Genomic DNA, 12,452 nt, shown 5'->3' with positions numbered 1-12,452 from the left:
ACTAATAAAGGTCCCCCCACACAGTCCTCAGCCCCCCCCCAATGTCACCTGTCACCCAACAGTCACCTCATCAGTGCCCAGAAATTGACACCCATAACGTTCACATGTGAGCGCAGCGATCGCGGGCAGAATCACCGCGATTCTGCCCGCAATCCGGAAATCATTGCAAATTGCGGGACGCCTGTGCGTTGCCCGTTTTTTGCAATAGCACCCCAAACGCTGTGCGACGTTGCCGCCATTTCCGCCTGCCGAATCGCGGTAACATCGCGCAAACAACGCATGACGCCCAAAAAAGGTACAAGAGCTTCTTTGGGGCGTCATGCGTTGTTTGCGTGATGTTACCGCGATTCGGCAGGCGGAAATCGCAGCAACATCGCACAGCGTTTGGGGTGCTATTGCAAATCACGGGCAACGCACAGGCGTCCCGCAATTTGCAATGATTTCTGGATCGCGGGCAGAATCGCAGTGATTCTGCCCGCGATCGCTACGCTCACATGTGAACATAGCCTAAAATTCACCGGTCACCAGAGACTGCCATCAGTACCGCCGTGCACCATCGCCCGTCACCTGTCACCCATCAGTGACCATCGCCCGTCACCTGTCACCCTATCAATCACCGTCACCTGTCACCCCATCAGTCATCGTCACCTGTCACCCCATCAGTCACCGTCATCTGTCACCCTATCAATCATCGTCACTTGACACCCCATCAGTGATCGTCACTTGTCACCCCATCAATCATCGTCACATGTCACCCCGTCAGTGATTGTCATCTGTCACCCCATCAATCATCGTCACTTGTCACCTCATCAATCATCGTCACCTGTCACCCCATCAGTCATCGTCACCTGTCACCCCATCAGTCTTCGTCACCTGTCACCCCATCAGTCATTGTCACCTGTCACCCCATCAGTCATTGTCACCTGTCACCCCATTAGTCATCGTCACCTGTCACCCCATCAGTCATCGTCACCTGTTTGCCATATGCATGCAATCACTTACTGACCGCCTAACGACTATATGCGTCGGCCATTAAAAGCTAAATACTGGGGTTATGGCAGCAGATAGCCCCCATAACCCCGGTATTTTTTGAAACGGCGGGCGGTCGGCTTTCAGATAAGGGTGGTCCCAGTGGCGGATTCGCTGCGGAATTACCCTTACGGTGCAGGGGAAGAGGTGCCCCCCCCCTCCTGCCGCGTCCCAGACGTTTTCCCAGCTTACCGGACCCGCCAGCAGCAGGGAAAACTATCCGGTCCCGGATCCTCAGAGACAGGAAGTCGAGTGAGGGCAAGATGGCCCTCACTCAACTCTATGGTCTTGGAGGACCGGAGCTACGTCAAAAGACGTTGCCTAGCAACCGGTTTAAAGGGCCGCTTTTTTTTTTTCTTTTTTTTTTTCCTCTTTCAACAATTTTTTTTTTCTTTTCTTTTTTAGTGTAGTTGTGAGGTGTGAGGTCTTTTTGACCCCAGATCTCACAATAAAGAGGACCTTTCATGCCTATTTCTATTACAAGGGATGTTTACATTCCTTGTAATAGGAATAAAAATGATCAAAACATTTTTTTTTTTTAAACTGTGTAAAAATAAAAAAATAATAAATAAAATAAATAGGAAAAAAAAAAAAAAAATTAAAGTGCCCTGTCCCCGTTAGCTCGCGCGCAGAAGCAAACGCATACGCAAGTCCCGCCCACATATGTAAACGGTGTTCAAACCATACATGTGAGGTATCGCCGCGATCGTTAGAGCGAGAGCAATAATTTGAGCCCTAGACCTTCTCTGTAACTCTAAGCTAGTAACCTGCAGAAATTTTTAAAATGTTGCCTATGGGGATTTTTAAGTACCAATGTTTGGCGCCATTCTGTGAGCATGCGCAATTTTGAAGCATGACATGTTGGGTATCTAATTACTCGGCGTAACATTATCTTTCACATTATGGAAAACAATTGTGCTAAATTTACTGTTTTCTTATTTTTTAGTTCAAAAAAGTGAATTTTTTTCAAAAAAATCGCATCTGGAAGACTGCTGCGCAAATATGGTGTGATAAAAAATATTGCAACGATCTCCATTTTATTCTCTAGGGTCTCTGCTAAAAAAAAATATATAATGTTTGGGGGTTCCAAGTAATTTTCTAGCAAAAAAAATTATTTTAGCTTGTAAACACCAAGTGTCAAAAATAGGCCCAGTCTTAAAGTGGATAAATGGACAACTTTGTGTAAAGCGCTACTTGGATGTTAGGCCTATGTGTGTGGCCAGGCTGTGAAAAAGTGTTACACATGTGGTATCGCCATACTCAAGAGGAATAGCAGAATGTATTTTGGGGTGCAATTTTTGCTATGTACATGCTATGTGTTAGAAATATTGCATAAATGGACAGCTTTGTGTAAAAAAAAATGTGTTTTCATTTTCTTTCCACATTTTCCAAAAACTTGTGGAAAAAAATGACATATTCAAAAGACTCATTATGCCTCAAAAATTATACGTTGGGCTGTTTTCTTTCCAAAATGGGGTCATTTTATGGGGGTTTCCATTGTCCTGGTGCTCCAGGGCCTTCAAAAGTGCGATAGGTTGTCAGGAAATTATATGTGTAATTTGTGCTCCTAGAATGCCGGACGGGGCTACTTGAATGTTAGGCCTCTGTATGTGGCCAGGCTGTGAAAAAGTCTCACACATGTGGTATTGCCATACTCAGGAGGAGTAGTAGAATGTGTTTTGGGGTGTAGTTGCAAGTATACATGTGCTGTGTGAGAGAAATAACCTGTTAATATGGCAATTTGTAAAAAAAAAAAAAAAAATCTTCATTTTGCAAAGAGTTGTGGGAAAAAATTACAACTTCAAAAAACTCTCCATGCCCCTTATTAAATACCTTGGAATGTCTACTTTCCAAAAAGGGGTCATTTGGGGGGTATTTGTACTTTCCTGACTTTTTAGTGTCTCAAGAAATGAGATAGGCCTTCAGTACATCAGGTGTGAGCAAGTGTGATCAATTTTCAATGATTCGCACCATAGCTTGTGGACTCTATAACTTTCACAAAGACCAAATAATATACACTTACTTAGGTTATTTTTACCAAAGATAAGTAGCAGTATAAATTTTGGCCAAAATTTGTGAAGAAAAATGACTAATTTGCAAAATTTTATGACAGAAACAAAGAAAAATGCGTTTTTTCACGATATTTTCAGTTTTTTTATTTATAGCACAAAAAATAAAAAACCCAGTATTGATCAAATACCATCAAAAGAAAGCTCTATTTGTGTGAAAAAAAGGACACAATTTTTGTATGGGTACAGTGTTGCATGACTGAGTAATTCTCAGTCAAAGTGTGAGAGCGCTGAAAGCTGAAAATCGGTCTGGGCAGGAAGGGGGTGAAAGTGCACTGTAGGCAAGTGGTTAAATGGAACACGTCCTTGTAGATGAGACCGCTAACGCTTTTCGGGAGTCAAGCTCCCTTCATCAGAGCTCTGATAAGCTCTGATGAAGGGAGCTTGACTCCCGAAACGCGTTAGCGGTCTCATCTACAAGGACGTGTTCCATTTCATCTGTGGTGGAATCTTTTAATGCGATTTTATATTCTTCTCGTCTGTGAGTATGCATTTGGCATTTTAATAAAACATTTTATATGGTGACCACGGGTAATGCACTAGGTGTTGCACCTCCTTTTCTTTCTCTTATGTATCTCAGTTGGAGTTCCCCGCCTGAGGAGAGCAGCACGCCGGTCTTCCCCTTTGGAATGAGCGCTTGGCTGAATTGATTATTCAGCTACAATGGACAGGATGCTTTAGAAGTGAATGAGGGCTTAAGCCAGGGCTTGACAAAATTTCCTAAAATCTAGGAGCCAGCTAAAAAAGTTAGGAGCCAGTTTTTTTTTTTTTTTTTAAACTAACAACCAAGCTTTATTTAATAAAACGGATACTAAATTTACACATAAATACGACTAGAACCCCACTCTCCTCTAGCGTAATTGGATGAAAACAGACTGTCTGTCTCTTTCCATCAGATGCCATCTGATCCGATCCACAGGATAGATAGAAAATAGAACCACCATCCGTCTGTTTTTGGAGGACAGGATCAGATGGCGGCAGATTACTGCTCCATAGAGGAGAATGAAGGGTCCGATCAGGTCTGCCTGAAAAACTGACAGGCGGACCTGATCAGACAGCCCGTGTGAAAGGGGCCTTTGGCTGTGGCATGGTGATGAGGAAAAAAAAAAAAAAGATATTATATATATATATATATATATATATATATATATATATATATATATTATTATTATTTTTTTTTAATAGTAATAATTGGAAAAAAAAAATATATTTTTTTTAATAATTAAAAAGAAAAAAATATTATTTCGTTTTTACATTTAAAAAAATAAATTAAATTAATAATAAATAACCACACTCCCTGTCAAAGGTAACTAACTGGACAGGGAGATGGTAATGCATTGTGAACAATCAGGCAGTGGAAACAGTAATTACAACAGTCATTACTCCCGGCGCCAGTTCCCCATTGGAAGCCTCTCATCTCAAGTAGGCCGAAAAGCCGGGGCCTCAATTTTCGGACGGCCTAGAAGTCCGTGCACTCCGTGCGTGGAAGTCCATGCAAAAGGGACAGGACACCTTCTGCAGGGCACCCCAGGCGCCAGGTCGCTAATTCTAGTGGCAAATGCGACCTGGCACCCGGGTTTTGTCGAGGCCTGGCTTAAGCAGTGTAAATAACATTTTTTTTTTTTTTAAATTTAATGCAAACACTCTAAAATTGCAAATTAAAAATAGTCCATGCATGGGACACATGCACACAGGGACCAATGAGAGACATGTCCTAGGTGAGCTCCACACTTCATTGGCACAGGACCATATATATCACCTTCCAGAGATGTTTGATCATTCGCTCCCAACTCATAATTCTCACAGGCCAGAATGGTGCCTGTGGAACCTAAGACCACTACCTAACAAGAAGCTGCACTCCTTACCCTAAAGGAAGATGAGGGAGACAGCACAGTGAGCTCTCTTCCACCATCTCTATAGGCTTTAGCCTCTTCATAAAAAAAAGATGCCATGATTCATAGAGTTCTGCAAATAACTGGCAGCTCCCTAGAGAGATATGTGAGTTGGGCCAGTGCACAGTGGAAGCAAGAATGAATGATATTTACATTCTGATAGATAACCAGGATAAAGAGCTTGACATGCTCAAAGAAGACATACCATGTATTACTTTTAGTCTTTTTAAATCTACTTATTATTGTATATTTCATAAAGGGGAAAAAACATTTCTAAAAAAAAACCCCCTGTGCACACCCCTGTACATTTCTTTTATACAGCTGCAGGCTTTTTTGCAGCCCTCTTATTACATATTGGGTAAGATAAGGTTAACTGTGGCTCTTTAGAATGTGTGTGTGCATATATACACCCGATTGTTAGAGCAGTATTGCCAACCGTCAGTATTTTTACTGGCAGCCAAAAAACAGCCACTTTTCTCCTGCCAGTAAATGCCAATGACAGGAAGAGGTTGACAATTAAAAATATGGCTGGGACGCTCGGCTCGGAACTGCGCATACATTTTTTTGCCTCGCTTACTCCCCCCAACCTTCTTTCTTTTGCAATGTACAGGTTCCCAGCCAGCTTGGAGAGGCAACCTTCCCAGCCAGTCAGTTTAGTGATTATTTGTTACAGACTCACACTTCCGGGATTTCAACATTTATGTGTTTATGTTTTCATGCTTGATGCACGATTGATACATTTTAACTTTGCTTCATCTACTGTGGTGCCATATGTAGATTTTGGTAACTACACATAGCTAGTTTCTTCCAGATTCCACGAGTTGATCTATAGCCCCACATACACCATCCTACCAGATTATACCAAAACTTTTCTCTTACTTGTACAATCACTGTAGTGCTGAGTGCCACTATCTTATCTATCAAAGAAGAAAACAAAAACTATAAACTTGAGGACTTGGAGAACAGGTCACAGAGATATAATCTCTGCATTCACTGTATACTGGAGACAGTACTAGACTTCCAATCCACCATAACTGCCATCTTCCAACAGATGATATTGGCTACTCGAAAAGGCTTCAGTATGAGCACATCCACCGGGCACTCAGCAGAAAACCAAAGTCAGGCTCTCCCATAGACATCTTTGTAAATGATGCTATTACTACACAAAGGAGAGCATTCTTCAAGTGACCCATGGTATGCCCCTACTCTCCTTCCAGAGTTATACCTATCAAATACATACAGATTTGTCTCCCTTGACCATCACCGCAGAAAAAAGCCGACTTTAGTGCTCCTGCAAAAGCATTGCATCATATGCTGGCATTTACTTTTCGCAGCTGCTTCTACCACGGCACCACCCTGACTGAATGCAACAGTGATGTGCCGAATGGCTCTAGGTTTGGGTCAAGCAGGGTTCGGCAAAGTTCAAAGTTCAGATGTCGAATCCAAAGCCTAGTAAAACCTATAGGAGCTGAATCTGTCCAATGGCCAAAAACTGGCTATTTTCTGGGCTAATAGGCAAGGGGGCGGGAACACGTACCAAAAAACATATTTTTTTTAAATTCCATGAGGCCAGGAGCAAATATTTTTTAAAGTGCTGACATTTCCAAAAGAAAAGATTGTTTTAAATTGACAGCAAATGACATCTCCCTCCTGGCTTCTTTTTTTTTTAAAGAAAAAATGGCACATCTAAAATACTTAGCAGGTCTTTTGGAGGGGTCTGTGTGTTTTTTTTTTTTTTTCCTTTTTATAAAAAGTCAACAATTAATTTTTATTTGCTGGCAATTTAAAGAGGAAGTAAACCCGCTTAAAAAAAGTGAAAAAAAAACCTGTAAAGACAAAGGCATAATGAGCTGGTATGCATTGCATACAGGCTCATTATGAAGTACCTACCTAAAAACGAAGCCCCCTCAGTGCCGACAGGACGGCCGACATGTTAGGCCGTCCTGCTTCCTGGATCCTGTCCTCCGGCCATCTGATTGGCCGGGGGCGCGATAACATCACTCCCGCGCATGTGCGTGGGAGCCGCCGTTCACGGCCCTGGGATCTGAAAGAACAGCACGGGTGGCCGTTCCTTCAGAGGCGCATGATGGCGTCATCGGCTGCATGCAATGTAAATATCTCCTAAATGGTGCAAGTTTAGGAGATATTTATAGCACCTATTGGTAGATGTAAACAAAGTGGGTTTACAACCTCTTTAAACTGTTTAGTATGGATTTTCTAATGCATTTGCCCTCAATATTGGGGGGTGCCTTGCTTGGGGGGGACCCCCCTGCATAGAACCATGTACCCATGTTGATGAGGACAAGGCATCTTACCTACCACCCTGGCTGGTGGTTTTGAGGGTCTGCATGCGGGGGGGGGGGGGGAGAGAGCTCATCAGGATCTGGAAGCCACCTTGCCACCAAATCCCTCACCCCTTTCCATCCCAACTCAAGTGGCATGGCACCATTGCCCTCCCCCTTTACCCCAAGCACCATGTTACATCACTTCCAGAAGTATGGATGGAGGAATGTTTTTTTTTTAAAAAACGACCCATCTATGGCCAGCTTTAAAGGGAGGTGCAAGGGAGGGAGCTGGATCAAGCCAAGAGGTCATAGACAATCCTAGATCTTGAATATTAGCTGGGAAACATACTTTTGCAGGTATGCATACATCCCCTTTTTTTTCACTTGCAATTTGAGTGTTTGCTTTAAAATAAAATGTTAGCTCTGCTTTATGGTTACATGGTGATTTTTAGATATTAACCTGCCTCTCATGGGATAAAAAAAAAAAATAATAATTTAAAAAGATAAGCACTGGTGTTGGTCTTAACAGTCAATGCACGTGGAATGCTCTGCATCAACCGAAAATGTAACGAATCTAACATTTTCAAGTAAACTTATCGTGGAACCGAAAGGGATCAAAAGCAAATTTAAATAAAATCAAAATCTGGAGGGGTCTGTCCACACACAACTTCAATTCGACTTTTGAGTGGATATTGTAGGGTTAAATCATCCATTGGCATCTTATATCTCTAGGAGGCTAGCAAAAAGATCTCTGTATCAAAGTCCTAAGTTTGACCCACATGCCACAGCCATAATGAGAGATTCTTACTCAGGGAATTCAATTAATAACCCTGCAGTACGAATCCTCCACCCCAACCATCCTGCAAGGGTTAAAGTGTTTGTTACCCCAACACTTCATATTCCTGATATGTACCTGCTGTAGCATGTACTTGTATGAGAAAGTATCCTTTTCTCTTTGTATTGCTTCCTTTATGTGAAATCCCTGGTAATCCTGCCAGTCCCTCTGCTTCCTTATTAAAAACTGGCTACACTAAGCAGGAGAGCACAGCGTGGTCAGTTCTCTAGCTATGCAGGGAAATCAGCCTGCTCTCCTCCAATGATCAGACTTGTCCTGGCATGCCCCCACTAGCACAGCCATTCACTGGGAAGCTCAGTGTGCCGCTGATTCTCCTACCCCCAGCTCTTAGGCCACTGAGAACAGAGGAAATGTGATCACTTATAAAAAAGGGTATTCATAATTTTATAATATTTTATATCTATACAAAAATGTTTTGCCTTTCATTCCTATTTTAAACTAAATGGGTTGTTTTACATTGTGATTGTTTGCAATTACTTTAAATGCTTGTTTATGGATTTAAGGTACAAGTAAAAAGCGTTTTTACAAACCTCATCCTTTTCTCCCCCTGGAAGCTGGCGCTCAACCCTTCTCTATATTGCTGCAGCTTGTGTGTGGTCCCTCAGTGTCCTTTATGTACAATGCAGGGCTAATAGCCCCCACATTGTATTTAATGACATCAGAGTGCCAGCAAATGCCAGAGCGCCTTAGAGAAGAAGCTGAGGTACCCAGTTTTCTAGCATGGAGGGGGCCTGGGTGAGCGAAGGATTCACAAGTTTGTCCGAATAGAAACCATTTGTACATTTTGGGTGAAAGTTGTGTGAAAAGTGTATAAATAGACCCCATGACTAATCTGTACACCTAGGTAACATTTAAATATACTTTTAAGGACATTTTATTATAGACCACACATTACAAGGTTGCAAAGCATTTTCTTTTCTACTTTTCAAACTTTTTTTTTTTAATTGTATTACTGCAATTGTATCTGACAACAGTTACGCTATTATATAGATGGTTCTAAAGATGAACACTGCAGCCTGAGGATGGCGGTGTTCATCAACAGGCTGAAAACGTACATTTTTATCAATGAAGCCCCCAGTCTGCCTCTGATCACTATGTCCGAGCTGATGTAGTGATCACACGAGCAGGAACCACTCTGACTGATTCTTGGTTGTCAGTTGGGACTCTGGCTGACAGCTGGGATTGAGAGCCTGAGAAGGTAGTTTAGGAACGTATCCTGGGAGCATGCATTGTGCTGACTAACATTAATAAAGAGATTGCAGATGGGAAGGGGTTAATCAGACAATAGGGAACATGCAGCAAGGGGTATATGATACTCTACTTAATGAAGTCATTATGAAAAGCAGAGTTGGGAATGCAAGTTCCTGAGTGATACAATTGTGTTCAAAATAATAGCAGTCCAACATCACTAAACCAGATCAATCACTGTTTTTGGTATAAATTATATTTCTACATGGCAAATAATTTACTAGTAGGTGTAGCAGAGTAATAGAAAATCAACAGACCCAACAGTCATGACATGTATAAAGCTGATTCTGTGTAATTGGATCATTAATTGAAAGGGGCGTGGTCAGGTGTCAAACAGGTGGCCCTTATTTAAGGACAAAAGCAGCAAATGTTGTACATCTGAGTAAAATTGGTCATTCCAGACATTGTTCAGTAGAACAGCGTACTGAATTAAAAAGTTGATTGGAGAGGGGGAAACATAAAGTGCAGAAACTGATAGGATGCTCAGCTAAAATGATCTCAAATGCTTTAAAATGGAAACCAAAACCAGAAAGACGTGGGAGAAAACGGAAAACTACCATTCCAATGGATCGAAGAATAACCAAAATGGCAAAGACTCAGCCAATGATCAGCTCTAGGGTGATCAAAAAGGTCTAAAGTTACCTGTGAGTACTGTAAAAAGCAGAAGACGCCTATGTGAAGCCAAGCTATTGGGTAGAAGACCCAACAAAGTTCAATTGTTGAAAAAAACGGCATGCTGAAGAGGTTACAATTCGCCAAAGAACACATTGACTGGCCTTATCAGAAATGGCATAACATTTTGTGGACTGATAAATGCAAGATTGTTCTTTGGGTCTAGAGTTTGTCGGACGATCCCCAAACACTAAATTCAAGCAAGAGTACACTGTGAAGACATGGTGGCGCAAGCATCGTGATATGGGGATGTTTCTCATACTATGGCGTTGGGCCAATTTATCGCATACCAGGGATCAAGGATCAGTTTGAATACAGCAAAATATTTGAAGGGGCCATCAAGGTTTCAAAAAGACAACGATCCCAAACACATCAGTAAGCAAGCAGCATCTTTGTTCTAGACCAACAAGATTAACGTTATGGGGTGGCCAGACCAATCCCCGGACCCTAATACAATAGAAAACTTGTGGGGTGACATCAAAAAGGAGGTAAAGCCAAGAAATGCAGAGGAATTGTGAAATGTAATGCAATTGTCCTGGGCTGGAATACCTGTTCACAGGTGCCTGAAGTTGGTCGACTAATTCTGAGAACTACTTCACATCATGCAACACAGATGTGAAGTAGTTCTCAGAATTAAAATATAAGTTCAGTGATTCACAGGAAAGCTAAATCTTCAAGCATTTTTAAATTTATACAGTAAATGTTTGGGTTTGTAGAGAAAAATGCAGATGCTATTTTTTTGGAAAAGCCTTATACAGTAAACCCCCCTCCATCGCGGGGGTTACGTTCCAAACCCACCAGCGAAAAGTGAAAATCCACGAAATAGAAAAACCCTATTAAAATACACTGTAGGCATGTTTTTTTTTATCTGTCACTGTACTTTTAAAAGCATTTTAAGGTCTTTAAACACACTTTTAAAACAATAGAAATTAATTTAAACACATAAAAGATAATGAGAGACAGAGCAAGAGCTATGGAAAACACAAAAATATTTCATTTTCAATGATTTAATTAGTAAAATAACATTACAGAAAAAAACGCAATATACCGGGACCGCAAAAACTGAACCGCGATGGAGCGGGGGTTTACTGTACTCCTTTTTACTCACTTTTTGTAAAGTAATAAATTTGTCGCATTTTTCTTCATGTTTTGATTTGGAATAGACTGTGCAGTGTTCCCAATGCATTTGTGTGTATGGAAATAAAACCTATTATAAGGATTTTAAACTTTACTCAACACTGCTATTATTTTTAACATAACTGTATATGTAAGAAGATGATTTAAAGTGTAACTAAGCCCAAGTACAAAAATGAAACATTGCAGCTTACCAGCACTTAGATAGGGTGGCTGCACTGCGTTTCTTTTTTCAGGATTTCTTTATATTCTTCTTAAATGGCACATTTAATACCCTTTAAATGGCACATTGAACAGGCCAAAATTGAAGGGTTCTTAGGGTTTACACATACATTAACTCACTTGCATCAGCTCAATCCTAAAATCCAGTAATAGGCAGACTTGGCATTTAATGCACAGTTCATAAACTGTACTATTCTGCATAGAATATATAGACTGGCCAACATCATTGTGTTGTAACTATTGTTTCTTATCCCTGGGGATATGTTTTTAATAGGTTAGTTAGGTAAAGAATAATTGCCATCACAAATATATTGTTTGATTACTTACGTTTGTCTTCCATGGGTGAGGCTCTGCCTTCAAATGAAGCAGTTTCATTTCCTTATACTGTTGCTTCTTTTTTCCTGTGGTCATTTGCTTGCATCATCAAAGCAACAATAATCAAATTTTTACTTAGATGTCAAGATGTTAACATGTCCAAAGACTTCTTGCCAAATTGCTATCCTTGCCTTGAAAAAGTATTCATACCCCTTGAAATTTTCAACATTTTGTCATGCTACAAACAAAAACCTAATGAATGAATGAATGTTATTGGGATTTTATGTGATAGACCAACACAAAGTGGAAAATGATAAATGGGTTTCAAAATTTGTGAAAAGAGTGGCATGCATTTTTTTTCAGCACCCCTAAGTCAGTACTTTGTAGAACCAGCTTTTGCTGCAATTACAGCTGCAAGTCTTTTTGGGTATGTCTCTATGAGCTTTGCACATCTAGAGAGTGACATTTTTGCCCATTCTTCTTCTTGCAAAATAGCTCAAGCTCTGTCAGATTGGATGGAGAGCGTCTGTGAACAGCAACGTTCAAGTCTTGTCACAGATTCTCAATTAGATTTAGGTCTGGACTTTGTCTGGTCCATTCTTTTTTTTTTTTTTAATTCATATTTCATTTATTTATCAATAAGCATATATATTTCCAATACATTCACATTTAACATTGCTTCTAAATATTGCATATATAAATATAACCATCATAATATGCCCTCCACCCC

General features: G+C 40.8%; 1 protein-coding gene across 1 annotated transcript in view; it reads right to left on the bottom strand.

The window, feature by feature from the left end:
• LOC309565748 (malignant fibrous histiocytoma-amplified sequence 1 homolog) overlaps positions 1 to 11,775 on the bottom strand; it is a 40,767-nt gene extending 28,992 nt beyond the window's left edge. The window contains exon 1 of the mRNA XM_082270730.1: positions 11,735 to 11,775. Coding sequence (XP_082126856.1) covers positions 11,735 to 11,747 — 13 coding nt within the window. The 5' untranslated portion in view covers positions 11,748 to 11,775. The remainder of the gene's footprint in view (positions 1 to 11,734) is intronic.
• Positions 11,776 to 12,452: the final 677 nt, after the last annotated feature.

This window comes from Pelophylax lessonae (assembly GCF_965119305.1).
Source record: "Pelophylax lessonae genome assembly, chromosome: 10".
In the NCBI taxonomy this organism is placed as follows: Eukaryota; Metazoa; Chordata; class Amphibia; order Anura; family Ranidae; genus Pelophylax; species Pelophylax lessonae.
The sequence above is the reverse complement of the archived record's forward strand: the minus strand, read 5'-3'. Positions and strand labels throughout refer to the sequence as shown.